Here is a 20,668-nt window from a genome sequence, read left to right on the forward strand (position 1 = left end):
TTATTGAACCAAAAAAAATGTACATATTAAAAATCAATCACCATATATTTATATATTATTTAATTTATTTTAATTAAAAAATAATGTATTATTCTTTTATTTATTAATAAATTTATTAGAGCACATATACTATCATTCACTCTGATCAAGTAATGAATTTTTTAAATTTTGCTTATAAATGGATTTATATTAATCTCGGGATGTATCTAAAATAAATCCAATAATTTTATGCATATTAGATACACTAATTTTAATTTTTATGAACTATTAAATTTTATTAAATAAAAATCAAATAATATTATAAAAAATGAGTATTATAAGAGGATATTGATAGAATTTATAATTATAGAATATATTATTAGTGTATATATTTATAAAATATTTTAATATATAATATTTTTGAAAAAGTAAGCGTAATCTTTTGCTTTTATATTAAATATTATAATTAATTAAAGAATATAAAATAATGAAATTTCATAGTATATTTGACAAATAATTAGATTATTTGTTATGAATGTATCATCATATGATGCGCTACTTTTATGACTGGATAAAATTATTGGATGCGCTAAAATGATTTTATTTTAAGATTGATTTTTTTAATCTAATTTTTTTGTCCATACTTAAATATTTTAATAGAATATTTTTTTTATCCAAGTATATATGCTCCTATTCCATGCTTATTGATTTTATTTATATTACTTGACAGATGATATTATATTAAAATTTTTTAAGTGTTTATTTTTGTTAAAAAATATGTTTATTTAAAAGATTACATATATAATTATATAGAAAGGTTAATTTTTTCAAGAAAATAAAATTTAATATTTAACTTCTTGAATTGTGTTATTTGTATTTGTTTCACTTAATTTGACTAAGTTGGATTAACAACTGAAGTTTATACATGATATATAAATCTTATAAATTTATTCTTAAATCTTTATGTATGATTGAGTTAGGACCGACTATATTTTTATAATTTAAATTTTATTTTTTTCATCATTTTTGTTTTTTTTATAGAAGTAAATTTTTACCTATATTAAAAAAAGTAAAAATAATATTTATTTTTTATTTTTATTTTTAAGAGTATAAAAAAATTTATAAATATTTATTTAAAAGAGTAAAAAAATGAATATTTTTATGTATTATATATAATATTTTACATAAAATACATATTTTAAAAATATTTGAAAAGAAATTATATTATAATATTATATTCTTAATAAAAGTAAATAATTTTAGATTTTTTTAACAAATAACCTAATTATTTGTTAAGTAATATAAAATAATTTAATTATTTTATCTTTTAGTGCATCCAAGACTTTTATGGAATCCTAAAAGTAGCGCATGCGTTGTTTACAAATATTTGGATTAAAAAATTGTATTATATAATAATATATTCTTAACAAATAATTTAATTATTTATTAAGTAGTATAAACTAATTTAATTATCTTATATTTTGTAATTAATTATAATACCTTAATGTTATAAAAGTTTTATTGTATAATAATTAATTTTAATAAATAAAAATATTTTTATATGTATTTATATTATTTATATTTATTTAGTTAAAAGCAAAAAATTCTATTTTTATTTTGAAAATATTATATATTAAAATATATGTATGCATGTACTTTTTATTTATAAAGTTTATCAAATTTTTAGGATAAAGTATTTTTTTGGTCTTCAACGTCTATGTCAAATTTTAATTTAGTCCATAATGTTTTAAACGTCTAATTTTTGTTTCAAAAAATTTTAAACGGGTTAAGTGTTGTCTTACTATTAAATTTGACACAAATAGTTAATTAAATGAGTGACATAGACACTAACAACGTTATTATTAAGTCATATTTTTTTTTGTGTTCGAGAAATAGAACCAAAACTTTCTTGTAGCATTTCATCTTTTCGATTTCCTTCTTGTAAAAAAATTCAAAATTCTGTCAATCAATCAACAACAATCCAAAATCAAAGAAAAAAATTTTAAATTGGTGATTGTTTGTGAATTGATTTTACTTACGTACTAAAATCAAACTTTATTAACTCTTCAATATGCTAATTGTTCATATTAAATTTAACGGTGAGATAATATTAAATTTATTTAATTTTTTTTATTGAAATAAGACGTTCGAAAATTTTTAAGACTGAAATAAAATATTTGAAACATTACGAACCAAATTAATACTTAGCCTAAACGTAAGTTAATACTTAAAATGGCTCCTGAAATTTGAACTCTAACTCAATTTAGCCATTTAATTTTTAATTAACTCAAATTGTATCCTAAAACTTTGAAGCGTGACTCAAACTGGCCTTTCCATCCACTTCCATCACCCTAAAACATCCGACACCGATTAGATGACGTCGTTTTACTATTCCCACCTAAACATTTGCAAAACGAAAGTTGTGTGACACTACAAGGAGTTTAAACCCCAATTCATTGTTCATTCATAACAGAAAATCCAATTGATCCTTTTTCTTCTTGCTCCTCTTGTATATGCTTTGAAATTGAAGAACCATTGTCGTCGCTGTAGGCCAAGTTAAAAGTTGTTCTCACCTGCTTCGTTTGTCCCTAGTGAAGACAAAGAACCTGTGAACAACTAACCATTTGTACAAGAACAGGTCAGTAATAAAATCGTGACCCTCAACTTTCGATGTTCTGTTTTTATATCTTTTGTTAGTTGAGGTTTGTTGATCATTGTTTCTTGTTATTTTTTATCAATTGAAGGTTTTTGTTCACTTAGAGATGGGGTGTTGAATCTATGGCCTTCTTTTAAAATTGATTAATTTTGTCTCAAACCATAAAGTGTAACTTAGCTTCTGCTTTGTCTGCAAGATAGATTATGTAGGAGACAATTTTATTTTGTCTCATAAATCGTGAAAATAGAATGAGTGCAGGGAAGAAGAAGATGACACAGCCATATATCCTGTTCAGTTACCTCATGCAATGCAACATACATCCAATCTCCACCACACACAGCAGTAGAATTTTTACTATCATATTAAATAATATTACATACACTAATTTTTTTAAGATTCTGCCAAATCCTGTCTAGGACAAATCCAACTTCTACCCAAGCCAGATTTGACTAGGAACTCACTCTAACTTTCAACAGTAAAGTGCTTACCCAACTTGTAAGGGATACAACTCAGACATCAGACACAAAATAGAAATACAAATAAAAATGTTCAGAAATAAATCTTGACTTTTCTATTCAAGTTTTTTTCTATGCCTTTTCTCTTATTGACTTTTTCTTAATGCCTCTTTTCTATGCCTCTTTCACTGAATAGAAACAAAGAAAGACATTACATATAACCAGAATACTCAAATGTAAACTATAAAAGAGATGATGATTCAAAGTCTTGATGCTATAAGATGAACCTGATTTAGCACTCTCTGATAAAGTTCTCCATCTTGGCAGAATATTTCTTTAATGTTAAAACACTACATTGTCCAAAACGTTAAACTCTCACAGAAAAGTTCTCAATGAAACTTAAAACTCTGGTTCTCTCTTCTTGTCTTCAAAATTGAATTGAATTTTCTTTTGTATTGAACTCTATTTCAACACCTAAGACTCACTTCATAAAGAATCTTTTCTATTTACAGGTCTGCATGCATCAGAGATAAGTAACGCAGCTTCATTGAAAATAGATTCTTAATGGATTTGATAAATTCAAGCGCTTAATTTTGTGCTTTTATTCCAAGAAACAATATTATCCATTGATTTACAGCAGAGAAAAGTTACCTTAATTTTTTTCATATTTCTTGAAATGGTAGTGTAGAGGAAAGAAGATACCATCAAGCGATTTTCTTGCATATATATGGAAATAAATTACCTTTTTTCTTCTGATTATGTTTTGATTAGACATTTGCTTTTCTTTCTTCTGATTTAGTGCCTAATGAGAAGTAGAGCAACTTTTTTTCTTAGATATTTGGTGATAAAATAAGAAAATGAATTCCTCTTTTTTTTCTAGGTGTTACCCGAAGCAACATAGCATTTTAGCTTAGGGTTGCTTTCTTTTGTTTTGATTAGCATTGGGCTGGATAATTGACTCATCTTTCAATTTGCTGTCTTAGGAGTACTTGGACTTTCTAGTTGAGCTCCTTGATTTCTTTGATTTGGGCTGTGCTATGAACACATGCCTGCATATACTAAACAACACATCAATAATATATTTGGATTATTAACCCAAAATAAACTTATGTTTATCATCACAAAAATGATATTATTGTTTGCTAAATCAATAAGTCAATCGAAAACTTGGATTGATTATGATAGTTGATTGCGTTATGGTGCTACGGTTTAAAAATTTTTTTCATTGTATTGGCGCTATGATCAACTGTCAGTAATGTGTTGGCCTGGATATATGGATGTTAGTGGCAACGTATTTGATAGCTTTGGAGCTTTTGATTTGGTTGCTTGCATTTTTCTGTTTTTTAGTTTATGAGAAGTTGGGTTTAATGGAGGATTTAAGTTGGATATTAGTAGCAACGTATTTTTCTACTTTTGATTTGGTTGCTTGCATTTTTTGTCTTTTGGTTTGAGAAATTTAATTATGATTGATGATACTCTAGATATGACATTTGATATATCATAGCAGTTAATGCTATTGTTGTTTCAATACTATGATTAACTACTATAAATTTTATTAGTTACTATGTTTAAATTTTATTTTAGTTTAATTATTTTAGTATATTACAACAGTTAATCTGTTGCAATTCATAATATGTATAACTTTTGAGTCAACATATTTATATGTAATCTGCATATTTTATTTTCTATTTTAGAAATACACAGCTTTTACAATAGACATGGTTCATCATTTCATTGCAAAAATATATATATATATATATATATATATATATATATATATATATATATATATATATATATATATATATATATAGTGATTTTACATGCCATCTCATATTTTAATTACTACTTTTTTTTTATAGACCATAACCTACATATACAAGCCCAAACAGAACAATAATAATGATAGATAGAATAATATTTCATATTTTTAAAGCTCTAATTTCAACTTCAACTGCACTAATAATTCTCCATCACAGATTGATCTTCTAATGTTCTTGGTTGATTTGAGTTTTATTTTTTTTAATCATACCATCATCTTTACTTACTTCTGTCCATACAGATAAACTATATCATCTTTTTCCAACAATTTGAAACACCAAAAGAAAAGACACAAAAAAATTGAAAAAAAGAACAATACAAAACTAAGAAGACATTTAGTGAAAAAGACGTAGAATCAAATAGCAAGCATTCAAGCAACTCACATTATAATTAGGATATTCATAAAATAATTTTTATGGGCTAGCATTTGTACCAGACTAGCAAAGAATGGATCGTATTCTATAGCCACAACAATGCGGAACCTTTCCACTCTGTCATAATATGCATTTCTCATCCAACTGCCATACGAACGAGATCTACTTGAATTCTGGAAAGCTTCGCCGCTACTCCTCAACATCTTCTCTAACTCACCAAAACCGGTTCAATTTGAAAGATTTGGGGCTAGTTTTTTATGTTCAAATCCCAAATTTCGGAGGACTATGCCTATAAAAATTTTGTCACGTTATATAACGGTTAAAAGTGTCCTGTGTCAATTAAATGTGATACATTATTGTTTTGGTGATGAAAGTAGACAAAAAAACCCATTTGAGTCACACCTCAAAATTTTAGAGTATAATTTGAATCAATTGAAAATTAAAAAATAAAATTAAGTCAAAAATCAAATTTTAAAAATTATTTTTAGTATTAATTCACTTAAATATTAAAGAATAAAATAATAATTTTTCTTTTTATATAATTTTTATAATTTTTATTTAATTAAATTTAATCATTAATAAAAAAAATGGCGCATCAAATGGGCACAAAATTATTGGAGTTATTTCAGAGGTAACTTGATCTGGTAACACAGTAGCATCAGAAAGCAAGATGAACTGCACCTTAGGCCCTTAGCTTGTAGATGATTATTATAGCCATTAAAGTTTAAGTCCAAAAAATAGATTATATACCTGATCTCACAACCCTGCATGTAACAATTACTGTGGCCTGTTACTGTCGAACCTGACTTGATCACGACCAAACAAAAAAAACATTATGATGGTAACAATTATTAATTTCGTAACGGAAAGGATAACTATCAATTATTAAATTAAGCTGTCTCAATGTGACAAAAGAAAATTAATTATCTACAGAATCTAAAGTTTAGCAAAAAATAACGAATCAAGAATATTTCCCGTATGTTTTGGTATAAAGAAAAACTTAGAAGAATTGCATTTAACTTGCTTAGACCCTTCGCTTCACAAATATCTAAAAGTTGAGAGTCAGAATTTTTATTAAAATTTAATTAATATTTAATATTTAATCAATAAAAAAAGAGTAATTTTATATTATTAAATAAAATTTTATATTATTAAAAATATTAATAATGACTAATTGATGATTATAAATTATAAAATTTACTGACTCTCTCACACTCTTTATAACTAATTCTACAATTAACAGTGTTACACTAACCGTTGCCCAACATCTTTCTTTTTTTTTTTTTTATCTTCTTCAACTTTTTTAAAAAGTTCAAACTTATCTCCTAAATTAAAATTGAGTTAATACTTAAATTTATCCTCTAAAATTATATGCGCATTTTAAAATAGTTCATTAAATTTTAATTTATTCAATTTAATCTTCAAAATTTATATTTATAACTCACATTAATCTTTGAATCAATTTTTAACATAAAATATTAACGGTGTATTAAGTTGGACTAATAATATTGTCATATTGAGCTATAAGAAAATAATGCTATTTTTTGTAGTACTCAACTAGCCAAAAAATGATTCTTTTAAAACTATTTAAACAATTTTTTTCTTCAAAAACACTTCATACGGCGTTTTTTTTACTATTTAAATGTTAAAAACAAAATAACATTATATTTCCATAATTCAACGTGATAGTATTAGTCTATTTTAACGTACTGTTAATATTTTTGTGATAAAAATTAATTCAAAAATTAAAATAAAAGATTAAAATAAATTACAAATATAAATTTAAAAAATTAAATTAAGTTTATTAAAATTTTAAAAATTTATTTAAAATACGAATGTAAATTTTAGGACGAATCTAAATATTATTAACTCAATTATTATAATCTACTACGTACATTGGGGCTCACATTCCTAAATAAACAATAATAATGACGAGATGACGACACACCAAATTTTGTGGGTATTCTCTCCCTCGCTACAAGGAAAGCTGGATGAAAAAGCTTGATGCATCATGCATGCATCATTCATGAATCATGTTCCAGCTATTTATTTATTTATTTATTATGTGGATAACCTAAAATAGATGAATTGGGATAAGATAAAAGGTCCAAAGAAAGGAGAAAGGTAATCTATGACTTGCAGCGCGCTTGAGAGTCTCCGTCCGAGTTGATTCGTATGCACGGCGGTGAATGGGATGATACCTGCAATGACATTTCAATGTCTAAGTTAGCAAAATGTTAAGTAGGTTTAGACTTTAGAGTATTAGAACTTAGATTTACCTGAATGTGTTAGTATATTTATAGTAGTAGAACAATAACTACTGTTGAAGTCGTTCCACTTTTAATGATGGATAACCGTTTCTTTATCTTAAAATTGTTGGGATATCTCTTCTAAAAGTAGTTGATAGATTTTAGAAAGCGGTTATACTCGTGGATAAATGTGGACTGCTTACTTGGGGTTAGTTCCGACCTCTTTGAGAAAGTCGGACAGACGGTGAAGACCAATATTTAAGATTGGGTCTCGCAACTTATTTTGAGCCTGATTTATTACTTGGGCTAGGGATGAACATTATTATTATTATTATCCAAATTTTATTTGATTGTATCATTTATCACTTTTGCTTAATTTTCATTCTTTAGATTTTTATGAAAAAAAAAATTATAATTATATTTTTAAAATTTTTTATTTGTATAGTTTTTAATAATTGAGATGTTATATATTATCTTTTATTTGAAGGATATTATCAAGTTTCCACTCTAAGATCATCAGTTAGCTAGCATCATGATACCTAAATAAAATATTAAAATATTCACAAAATAACATTGTAAAAGAGAAGAAAAGGTAGATAAAATACGCGTATTATTTTCATAAATTGGATATTCTTGCATTATTTTGCCCCAAAAATTTAATATTCATTTTTTTTACTAAAAATATTAGTCTCCAACATTCTCACAAAGTTAACCAATTACGTATAATTTATACATACATTAAAACTGAATTCCGCCAATTTTATTGGTTCAAATAACATTTCAACACTTATAAAATTTCTATTAGAATAATGTTAGGAAATCAATATTATTGGAACCGATTTCAGCTAACAATACAGCAGAATACCAAATAAATTCTGTATGAAATCTATTTAAAACGAGTGTTTGTTAAATTTGAATTTTATATTTTTTTTCATTGAGTTTCAAATATTTTTATTTTTAAGATTTTTGAGTTTTTTATATTAAATATTGATTACAATATTAGTTTCCAAGACTCTCTCTAAGGAAAATAATTGTTTAATTGTTAATTTTTAAAAATAAATGTGCATCATGTACTAATTTCTTCTCCATTAAATAAGTAGTGCAGAGAAGAGGATTCCAGAAAATATATTATGTGCGCCTATTCAATTTCTATTCCATGCTGTTTCCTTGATAATCTTGGTGAAATATTGAAATTTTTTTTTTTTGGGCTCATATATGAGGGATTCATATGGCAGATGAAATGATGAATACTTCTTCTTTTAGCCACATGCATTGCTTATAGAGAAAAAACAAAACATGCATTATTATGAATGCTTGGTGCAATGCAAGACCTTGTGTTCTTTGCAATTGCCAAACATCAATCGGAGGCTTATGGTATTTATACTCGCCGAAAACTGGTTTTTCTGCCATTTGAGTAGTACCTTATTGATTGGAATGTTAACATAGAAATAGTATATTAAGTTATTAACTGATACTGCACACATAATACACTACAACAATTTAGGCGGATAGCGGCAGAAATTTTCCGGCGGTTTTATAAAACTGCTACAAAATGACAACCGGCGGCACATATGGCGACGGTTATTGATGGGGCTGCAAAAATATCACATTTAGCGGCGGTTTTAGACTGTCGGTGAATTATTGTTTTACATTTTGCGGCGGTTTTGTTTAAACCGCCGCAAAATGCGTATTACCACATATTGCAATGTTTCCTTTAGTAATGTAGCTTCCTTGGATAACTAACCAATCATTTCAAATTGAACATGTAATAAATAATAATCACAAGAAACATGTAGACATGCATGAAACTTAAAAGGTTATATTTATTTGGGAAATAATATATTTTGTTATACCAGTGGCTATTGCATGTTCTTTGAAAAAATAATGTTTTCTATGTGCTTAAATTTTAGGTATATAATTCAAAAATAAAAGAGTAGATTCTATCTTTTTTTATTTCTATTTTTAGGTAATTTAGACACAAAAAGCATAGACACCAAAAAAGATTGTGTGATAAGTCTAATTAAAAGATTGTGTGTTTTTTGATATGACAAAAAAAAATTCTAAAATATTAGTGTATGTAATTTTTACAAATTATAGTAAAAATTTTACGCTATGATTAAATACAAGTCACATTATACTAAGTGATTGAGTCATAATATATAATAGTGCAAGTTTTTTTTCTCTATCCTATCTTTTATTCTATTTTTATGAAACAAAATTAAAATATCTCTTACATAATTATTTTAGCAAACACTGTAACATTTAAGAATAAATCAATTTCAGTGAAAACATTAAAAAAATTAACCATAAATTCAACTCCTACCATCTTTCACTCTAGGTCATTAATAACCTTCACTTCTTTAATACGAGTGCTTAAACTCTTAAACCCTGATCATTCTGTTGATGTTACTACTATCATGCAGCTCAGTGGCAACAAAACCATTTGAATACGTGCGAAAATTGACCTAATTCTTCCATTGATCAAATAAACCCAACAAAATTTTCTATTCTAACAAATTAAACTTTTAACATATTTATCTTAAATTAAAAATATTATATATATTATTTAATTTATTTTTAATATATATTTTTTATTTTAATATATATTTTATATTAATAATTTATTTTTAATAACTAATTTTAATATACGCATACCATAATCTACCTTAAATTTATTTTAGAAGAGGGAAGAACATGGCCATCAGCCAAGTCAACCTTTTCTATATATATATGTTTGATTAATTAGCTCCTGACTCCTGAGAATTGATTGACAAATAATAAACTATATATTATATATTCGAAAACATGCATTCACTATCTGTCTGCTTTAATTTTTACGTTTCCCCTGCATGTGACAATTGTTTAATTATTTCGGTAAGAAAAGTATGTATATATAATTCACCATATATAATTACACATAGTAAGTTGTTTCACCCAAGTTAATGAGAAGTTAATCATCATCATAATCAACGCGTGTGTACTAGACATTATATAGCTTAGAATTTTTGTATAGCTAACTTGGGTATAGCATATGTGTCCTCATCATCAAAATATATAAAACGAAGATTATTAAAAATCAATAAATTTTATAATTTATAATTATCAATTAATTATTATTATTATTTTTATTAATAGTCAAATACTAACTAAATTTTAATAAAACTATTGATTGTATAGACTTTTTCTGTATAAAACAACTTATGCTTAACTATATTATTATATTATATTTTATTCAGATCAAAGTCAAAAGTAGCAGCTGGTAAAAATATAATAAGATCCTTATCATACATACATATATACTTGTAGTTTGATCGTCGATCAATCAATTTCTCATGTGCTACGTACTTAATTAACAATTGATGGATAGACGTTAATTATGAATTTGGAGTTGGCTTCATGAACACCGTATATATACCTTCTCAAAGTCGAAAGATTATTTCGTTATTTAGTAGTGATGATGATGTGCCACGTGGTCACATGATCAAAGGAATGTTTTCTTGTTACAGTTTCTCGTCTACATCATAAACCAATTTTATACTGTATATATTTTGAAGTATTTATCTTGCACATGTATTTCAATTTACAAGATGGTAATAATGTTTCAAATGTTAAATAATAACTTGATATATGACTTGATTTTCAAAGACTAGTCGGAGTCAAATCTACCTAAATTGCTCTCCCCAAATATTTTCGCTATTTCCATGCTGTTTCTAACACCGGAAACTCTATATTTTTCTCGATCGAAAAAATTTGGTCATCTAAAAAGAAAATAAAATTGTATTGACAGTTCCTTATGGTCATCTAAAAATAGCATAGGAATCTATGACGACGAAAGCAACTACGAAATCATTATTAGGTATTAACCTTCTTTCTTTCGTTCAAAGTTGGAATTATTGATTATGTTGATCAAAGTACATCCATGCATGATAATTATAAGGATATATGTATGTATGTATGTAGTTGATATTATATATTATATTGAAAATATTTGGTAACAAACAAAATTTAATCAAAATGCCTTATTTAGCATTTTTAATTACTGTATTAATTAATAAATACTAAATAAAATAAGTTTGGATTATTTTTTTTGTTTTCCTAATATACAGTAATGCCAAAGAAATAAAAGAAAATAGTCAACTTTAGTTTAATAAATGTTAAATAAAATAAATTTTAATTAATTTTGACTAAATTTTTTTTATTATTAAATATTTTTAGTAACCGAAATATTTGATAATCAAAATAAATTAACCAAAAACAACTAAAACTTATTTTATTTAATATTTAATAATTATTATAATAATTAATAAATATTAAATAAAATAAATTTTAATTAATTTTTTTTATCTACTTAATATTACCAATATGGTAATTACTCTTATGCAGATTTTATGTGTACAGAGGAGATACATATTATTTGTTGAAAATCAACTAGAAACATTCGTATAAAATAATAAGAAAATTCTTTATCATCGTATGCAAAGTCAAAATTGACCTTCTGTTAGTTCTTATGATTATTTGGATAAAGAAGCTACACATCAGGTTCTTTTTGTATCGCGCTAATTTTTCATATTAGAGCCGCAACATTTTGTCGTCTTAGTAATTACGACTTGGCAACAAAGCTCACGTGCTATATATACTATTCCAATTATATTCTCTTACGCGTAATCAAAGCTTTGTCAAAGCCACCCCTATATATACCCCCTCTCTTCCAAACAAATTCATATCAAAGCTTCAAACACAAAAAAACCATTCGCATATCAACATTCTTTATTTATTTCTCTATTATATTATAAACTTACATTTTAATTTAGATCAAGCATTTCGTCATAGATAAGAGATTCTCAATGAAAATCCTCACTAGCTTAGGAATAATATTATTGTTTCTCAATGTCATTCAAGTTACTTGCCAGGCGATGCGGCACCATAAGTTTGTGGTAAGTTTTGGGGCTTAATTATTTAGAATAATTATTTAAATTAATTTTTAAAAATTTTAATATTAAATATTTTAGTCTGTGAAACTTTAAAATATACAATAATTTTTAATATTTATTTTCATTAGGTAGTATAGTCTTTCTTAGTCTCTTTAATTTGATTTAGTTAGTCGAAACGATTGTTTTAATATTTTAAAATTGTTTAAATTATTCAAAAACTGTACTATCTAATGAAGATACATATTAGAAAATGTTTTGTATATTTTAAAATTTAAAAGATAAAAGTATTTGGTTTTAAAAATTTTAGAGATTAATTTTGATAATCTTAATTAACACCACCTAACTCATTAAGATGTAAATAAAACTTCATTATTATATCATATGCTAAATAATATATATTCATCCATGCCTATTATATTATTATAAAGTTAAAAACTAAAGCATATACTAAGATTTTTGAAAAATTGCAGGTGAGAGATGCTTCGTTCACAAAGCTTTGCAGCACAAAGAATATCTTAACAGTAAATGGAGAATTTCCAGGGCCAACATTGTATGTTACGAAAGGAGAAAGCATAATTGTTGATGTGTATAACAGAGCTAACTATAACATCACCATTCACTGGCATGGAGTGAACCAACCAAGATATCCATGGTCTGATGGCCCTGAATTCATCACTCAGTGTCCCATTCAACCTGGTGCTATGTTCTCTCAAAAGGTTATCTTTTCTGAAGAGGAAGGCACACTTTGGTGGCATGCTCATAGTGATTGGTCTCGTGCTACTGTTCACGGTGCTATCGTCATTCAACCCAAGCCTGGAAATACATATCCATTTCCAAAGCCAGACAGAGAGGTCCCCATTGTACTAGGTATATACTTACATGAGTTTTATTTGATTTCATCACTTTATGTTTTATAATTACTTTTCTAATTGTTAGAGTTTGAAATTTATTAATTAGGTGAATGGTGGAAGGAAGACATTGTCCAAGTTTTCAATAACTTTGAAACGGGGGGAGGAGATCCTCTTGCTTCAGATGCTTATACTATTAATGGCCAACCTGGTGATCTTTATAATTGCTCTAACAACGGTATGTTAATTATAATAACACTTTATAATTTTCATTTATGTTACTTGTATTACTACGCGAAAGTCAATTTTAACTTGTGACTAATATTATTCTAAATCTTACTGTTTAATTTGATTGGACTTAGTTCATAAAATGACTTAGATGTGCACCATTATTCTTTATCATTTATGTTACTTGTGTTACGAAGCAAAAGTCAATTTTATTTAGCCAATGTTGGTTAACTTTTCAATTTGAATTTATTGGTTGCAGAAACCTTCAAAGTAAATGTGGAACATGGCAAGACATATCTTCTGAGAATGGTGCATGGTGGAATGCAAGACCTTCTGTTCTTTGCAATTGCAAAGCACCAATTGACAGTGGTGGGAAGCGATGGAAGCTATGTGAAGCCATTCAAAGTAGAATACATAACAATATCACCAGGTCAAACCATGGATGTGTTGCTTGAAGCTAATCAACCTTTGGATCGTTATTACATGGCTGCCAAAGTGTATTCAAGTGCTACCAATGTTTCATTTGACACCACAACCACCACTGCCATTGTGCAATACAAAAAGGGAAAACACATAATTCCATCGTTTTCATCAAGAACCCCTTACATGCCTTCACTTCCATCTTCCAATGACACCAATGCATCTATCAACATGATAAGTCAAATGAGAAGCTTAGCAGATGAAGCACATCCAATTGAGGTGCCATTGAACATAAGCACCAACCTGTTCTACACTGTTTCGGTGAATTCATATACCAGGGAACCGCCTTGCAGCAAGTGTAAATAACATAAGCTTCCAATTGCCATCGGGAAACAACATTTTGAATGCTTACTATCACCACCTTCAAGGTGTATATACACAAGATTTTCCAGACGTTCCACCAGAACTATTTGATTTCACTGCTTCCGATTTGCCCACATTTCTTAGAACTCCATCGGTAGATACAGAGGTGAAGGTGCTTGAGTATGGCTCCACGGTGGAGCTTGTTCTTCAAGGGACTAATTTGCTGGCTGGTACTGAGCATCCAATGCACTTGCATGGTCATAGTTTCTATGTAGTTGGATGGGGATTCGGAAACTTTGACAAAGACAAAGATCCTCTCACATATAATCTTGTTGATCCTCCTTATCAGAATACCATCGCTATACCCAAAAATGGATGGGTAACCATAAGATTCAAGGCACAAAATCCAGGTGTGTGGTTCATGCATTGCCACTTAGAGCGACATGTGAGTTGGGGAATGGCTATGACTTTCATTGTCAAAGATGGAAAGAATCCTGAAGAGCAGATGTTGCCACCACCACCAGACATGCCACACTGTCAAAATATTCATTTATTAATACAAAAATTAGGTTCATTCTTTTTTTAGTTTTTTTATTGCTTCATTCTTTTTAGTTTTTCATTAAACCATTGTCATTATCTTGGAATAACACATAATAAAGAGTAGTGAATTGTTGTATTTAAGGGAAATTTTTAACCTCACAATTAAGCTTAAACGTAAATGGCCAATTACAAAAGGAAAAAGTCATTGTTGTTGATCTATATATAACCAGGGTATATAAACTTAGTACTTTGTGGTTTCTTTGCTTCTACATACTTCAACGTTCACTACCAAAAACAAGGGGTTTAACTACATGTATTTTGATGATTTTTTGGAGATTTTCATCTTACAATGTTCACCATGTTGCAAGTTGTTTTGAAATTAATTTCCTTATGTAATGACCCCTGCTGTTGTACATATATTTTTCAAATAACCGTGCTTGGGTTCTGCTTTTACTATTTTTCCTTTTCTCTTAACTCTCCACCGTTATTGTCTAGTTTTAGGTTTAGAAGAGGGAAGAACATGGCCATCAGCCAAGTCAACCTTTCTTATATATATATGTTTGATTAATTAGCTCCTGACTCCTGAGAATTGATTGACAAATAATAAACTATATATTATATATATTCGAAAACATGCATTCACTATCTGTCTGCTTTAATTTTTACGTTTCCCCCGCAGGGGACAATTGTTTAATTATTTCAGTAAGAAAAGTATGTATATATAATTACACATAGTAAGTTGTTTCACCCAAGTTAACGAGAAGTTAATCATCATCATAATCAACGCGTGTACTTACGGCTGGCATCGGTAAAGTAAGTTTGGACTCTACCCTAATTTTATTTGTGGGTTGAGAATCTCTCATCTCTAACTCTATCAGCACCTTAAAATTCTAAATCATATCCTACCCAATTTTATCCGTAGAAAAATAAAATTTTTTTAAACAAATATAAAATTTAACCATTCCAAATTTTATACATATTAATAACATAAAAAATAAAAAATTAAGTTTAAATTAAAATTAAAAACAATAAAATCTTAAAAAAATTTAACATAAAATTACAAATAATATAATTATCAACTAATTTAATGATTATTTTAAATTTTTATAAGAGAAAGATTGTGAGTTTAACACTCACTTTTTCACTACATACATAACTTATATATATTATAATATATTAAGAGTGCAAATAGAATAGGATAAGATATACTCTAAATTCGTATCATATCTTACCCGTAAGTAAATTTATATCCTATCTTATTTTATTTACAATGAATAGAAAAGATAACCCTATCCAAATAAATTGGTCCATATTAGATATTCGCAAATAGAGTATACCTACGCATACTAGACATTATATAGCTTAGAATTTTTGTATAGCTAACTTGGGTATATAGCTTGGCTTTGACCGAGCTATGATATTTGGGCGGAGAGTATTGAATTAATGAGCAAAGTAGCATTTTAAGGCTTGCAGACGCCTGCGTATCATATGTGTCGTCATCATCAAAATATATAAAACAACTTATGCTTAACTATATTACTATTATTTTATTCAGATCAAAGTCAAAAGTAGCAGGTCAAAATATAATAAGATCCTTATCATACATACATATATACTTGTAGTTTGATCGTCGATCAATCAATTTCTCATGTGCTACTCAATTAACAACTGGATAGACGTTAATTATAAATTTAGAGTTGGCTTCATCAACACTGTATACCTTCTCAAGGTCGAATGATTATTTCGTTTACAAGTGTCCATGCATCAAATTCGATTTGCATATCTGTGAAATTTATCTAAATCCGACTCGAAAATTACGGATGGATTTAACCTGTAAGATTTTTAGATTGGATCGAATTCGTACACTTGTCAGATCGGATTGTAGATTTTGTGTTGGTATCCGCATATCTGCGTATCCGTAAAAATAAAGAAATAAATAAGCAAATATTCTTTTTATATTTTATTTCAACTAATAATTATCATATATGTTGTATTATTTTAATTTATTATTCAAAAAAAGTATGTTTAATATTATTTTAAGAGTAAACATATTTAAAAGAATAAAAAAATAAATTTTATTGATTTTTTTTAACAAAAATATACTTTTAAAAATATTTTTGCGTTTTGCGGATATATCCGATATCCGATCCGATTGCAGATTGGATCTAACCTTAAAAACTGTGGATATTGGATTCGATCTAATCCGAAAATTTTAGTGCGAATCGGATTGAAATTTTGGCCATATCCGATCCGATCTGATCCGTATTCACCCTATTTTCGTTATTTAGTAGTGATGATGTGCCACGTGGTCACAAGATCAAAGGAATGTTTTCTTGTTACAGTTTCTCGTCTACATCGTAAACCAATTTTATACTGTATATTTTGAAGTATTTATCTTGCACATGTATTTCAATTTACAAGATGGTAATAATGTTTCAAATGTTAAATAATAACTTGATATATGTCTTGATTTTCAAAGACTAGTCGGAGTCAAATCTACCTAAATTTGGTTAACGACCTAAGCAAAAAATAAATAAAATCGTATTGACAGTTCCTTTATGGTCACTAAAAATAGCATAGGAATCTATGACGACGAAAGCAACTACACGAAATCATTATTAGGTATTAACCTTCTTTCTTTTGTTCAAAGTTGGAATTATTAATTATGTTGATCAAAGTACATCCATGCATGATAATTATAAGGATATATGTATGTATGTATGTATGTAGTTGATATTATAAGGATATATGTATGTATGAAGACGATATACATTCCTTATCTATCTACATACTTTTAATATCACAACATTTCTTGCGTGCTATGGCTGCATGCGCGCGCAAGCAATTAAGCCGTCAAATGCTGCATGTCAATTGTCAAAGCATATTCTTACGCGTAATCATAAGCCATGAAAATACTATATAATACCGTGCATAACCAATGTCCCTATCATCAATTCATATCAAACATACAAGCTAGCATTTCCAATTTCATATTATATCATCATATTATTCTCCATATATAATATATATGAGAATAATCACACCATGGGTCCTACAGTTCTTAGGAATTTTGTTCCTAAATGTTCTTGTCACTATCCAGGCTTTGAGGAATTACAAGTTTGTGGTATATATATATATATATATATATATATATATGCTTATAATTAATTAACTAGATTCTTACTTAATTAAGTCATATATATAATTAGCATTATTGCATCTCATAATGAGGAATGTTAGTGCCAGCAGATTTTGTGAGTTGTAGCCATCAATCAGTTAAATTTGGATCTTCTAAAGTTTAAATTTCACTTTAGAGAGTAAAGTGTGATCTTCTACCTTTGAATAGTTTTTCTTTCATATTTATTTTTGGTCCCACCTATGAAATTAATGCTGAGAGATCACACTTTACTCTCTAAAGTGAAATTTAAATTTTAGAACATCCAAATCCAGTATATTTAATGGTGTGAGATTTCATCTAATAACAGAGAATCACTCATTTTTTTTACTGGCTAAGTGTTGTCCAAATTTTAATAAATTTGCTGGCCCTAGACTTTCCGTTTCATAACATATAACAAATTAAATTATATTGCAGGTGAGAGATGCTTCCTTCACAAAACTTTGCAGCACAAAGAATATCTTAACAGTAAATGGAGAATTTCCAGGGCCAACATTGTATGTTACGAAAGGAGAAAGCATAATTGTTGATGTGTATAACAGAGCTAACTATAACATCACCATTCACTGGCATGGAGTGAACCAACCAAGATATCCATGGTCTGATGGCCCTGAATTCATTACTCAGTGTCCCATTCAACCTGGTGCTATGTTCTCTCAAAAGGTTATCTTTTCTGAAGAGGAAGGCACACTTTGGTGGCATGCTCATAGTGATTGGTCTCGTGCTACTGTTCATGGTGCTATTGTCATTCAACCCAAGCCTGGACATACATATCCATTTCCAAAGCCAGATAGAGAGGTTCCAATGATATTAGGTGAATGGTGGAAGCAAGATGTTGTCAAAGTTTTTGATGATCTTGTTTCAACTGGAGCAGATGCTGCCATCTCTGATTCTTACACTATCAATGGTCAACCTGGTGATCTTCATCCATGTTCTGCCAATGGTATTGCTCTCTGCTTTTTGAGTTTTTTCTATTTATGACTCTCTCTTTTACTAATTTAATTTGTTTGTTTAATGCAGAGACCTTCAAACTAAATGTGGAATATGGCAAGACTTATCTTCTGAGAATGATCAATGCTGCAATGCAAGACCTTCTCTTCTTTGCAATTGCTAAACATCAATTGACAGTGGTGGGAAGCGATGGAAGCTATGTGAAACCATTCAAAGTGGATTACATAACAATATCACCAGGTCAAACCATGGATGTGTTGGTTCAAGCTAATCAACCTTTGGATCAATATTACATGGCTGCCAAAGCCTATTCAAGTGCTTTCAATGTTAGATTTGATAACACAACAACCACTGCTATTCTTCAATACAAGAAGGGAATAAGCACTCCTCACATGCCTTCACTTCCATCTTTCAATGACACCAATTCCTCTGTCAACATCATAACTCAAATGAGAAGCTTGGCAGATGAAGCACATCCAATTAACGTGCCATTGAACATAACAACCAATCTGTTCTACACAGTTTCAGTTAACTCATTACCATGTCCAAATGCTACAATCTGCAAAGGCCCTCGTGGAAATAACCGATTTGCAGCAAGCATGAACAACATCAGCTTCCAATTTCTACCAAAAAATAACAACGTTAACATCTTGCAGGCTTATTATAACAATATCAGTGGTGTGTTCACTGAAAATTTTCCAGATGTTCCACCACTACTATTTAATTTCACTGCTTCCAATTTGTCCACATTTCTTAGAACTCCATCGGTAGATACAGAGGTGAAGGTGGTTGAGTATGGGTCCACGGTGGAGCTTGTTCTTCAAGGAACTAATTTGCTGGCTGGTACTGAGCATCCAATGCACTTTCATGGTCATAGTTTCTACGTAGTTGGATGGGGATTTGGAAATTATAACAAAGACAAAGATCCTTTCACATATAATCTCGTTGATCCTCCTTATCAGAATACAGTGGCTGTACCTAAAAATGGTTGGGTAGCCATAAGATTTCAGGCCAAAAATCCAGGTAGAAATTAAATTACTTATTGCTGATTATTACTTTGATTTCTGTATGTTCATTTTTAATTAATTTGTTTTTTGAATAATCAGGTGTATGGTTCATGCACTGTCATTTAGAGCGACATGTAAGTTGGGGCATGGCTATGACTTTCATCGTCAAAAATGGTAACAATCCTGGACAACAAATGCTGCCAACCCCTCCAGACATGCCACCCTGCAACTAATTCCAATGAATTACGTTACAAATACATTAAAATCAGTTATTAGTATAAAATATATGTTAGAATATAAATATATATTAAAAATAAATTTAACCACATATACACAAATATATTAGTATTTGATTTTAATGACTAATTTTAATGTATAAATAACATTTTTTAATTCGAATTAATATATACACATTTACATCATCTAACTTCATTCTTTTATTAATTATTCATTCATTCCTAGTTACGTTGTTGTTCTTTAATTTGCTCTAGTTATGTTTTAAGAATAAAAATATCATCAAAATTGTATAGATTATGTATGCTACTTCTTTAATTTGATTATCCGAAGATATAAAATGATTCTGAATGTATGTAATTATATATAGTAATAGAAATGTTTGGAAATTAAAATAAATTAATAAAAAAATAATCAAAACTTATTTTATTTAGTAT

The 20,668-nt window shown here is 28.1% G+C and overlaps 1 protein-coding gene and 1 pseudogene across 1 annotated transcript; both read left to right on the forward strand.

Moving 5' to 3' along the window:
* Nucleotides 1-12,274: 12,274 nt before the first annotated feature.
* On the forward strand, nt 12,275-15,005 carry LOC112712508 (laccase-15-like; annotated as a pseudogene).
* A 2,887-nt stretch (nt 15,006-17,892) lies between these two features.
* On the forward strand, nt 17,893-20,230 carry LOC112709608 (laccase-15-like). Its single transcript, XM_072202208.1, has 4 exons — nt 17,893-17,988; nt 18,457-18,982; nt 19,060-20,013; nt 20,097-20,230. The coding sequence occupies exons 1-4, from the start codon at nt 17,893-17,895 to the stop codon at nt 20,228-20,230; spliced, it is 1,710 nt and encodes a 569-aa protein (XP_072058309.1).
* The last annotated feature ends 438 nt before the right edge of the window (nt 20,231-20,668 follow it).

The sequence above is a fragment of the Arachis hypogaea genome, chromosome 9 (genome assembly GCF_003086295.3).
Source record: "Arachis hypogaea cultivar Tifrunner chromosome 9, arahy.Tifrunner.gnm2.J5K5, whole genome shotgun sequence".
Classification (NCBI taxonomy): Eukaryota; Viridiplantae; Streptophyta; class Magnoliopsida; order Fabales; family Fabaceae; genus Arachis; species Arachis hypogaea.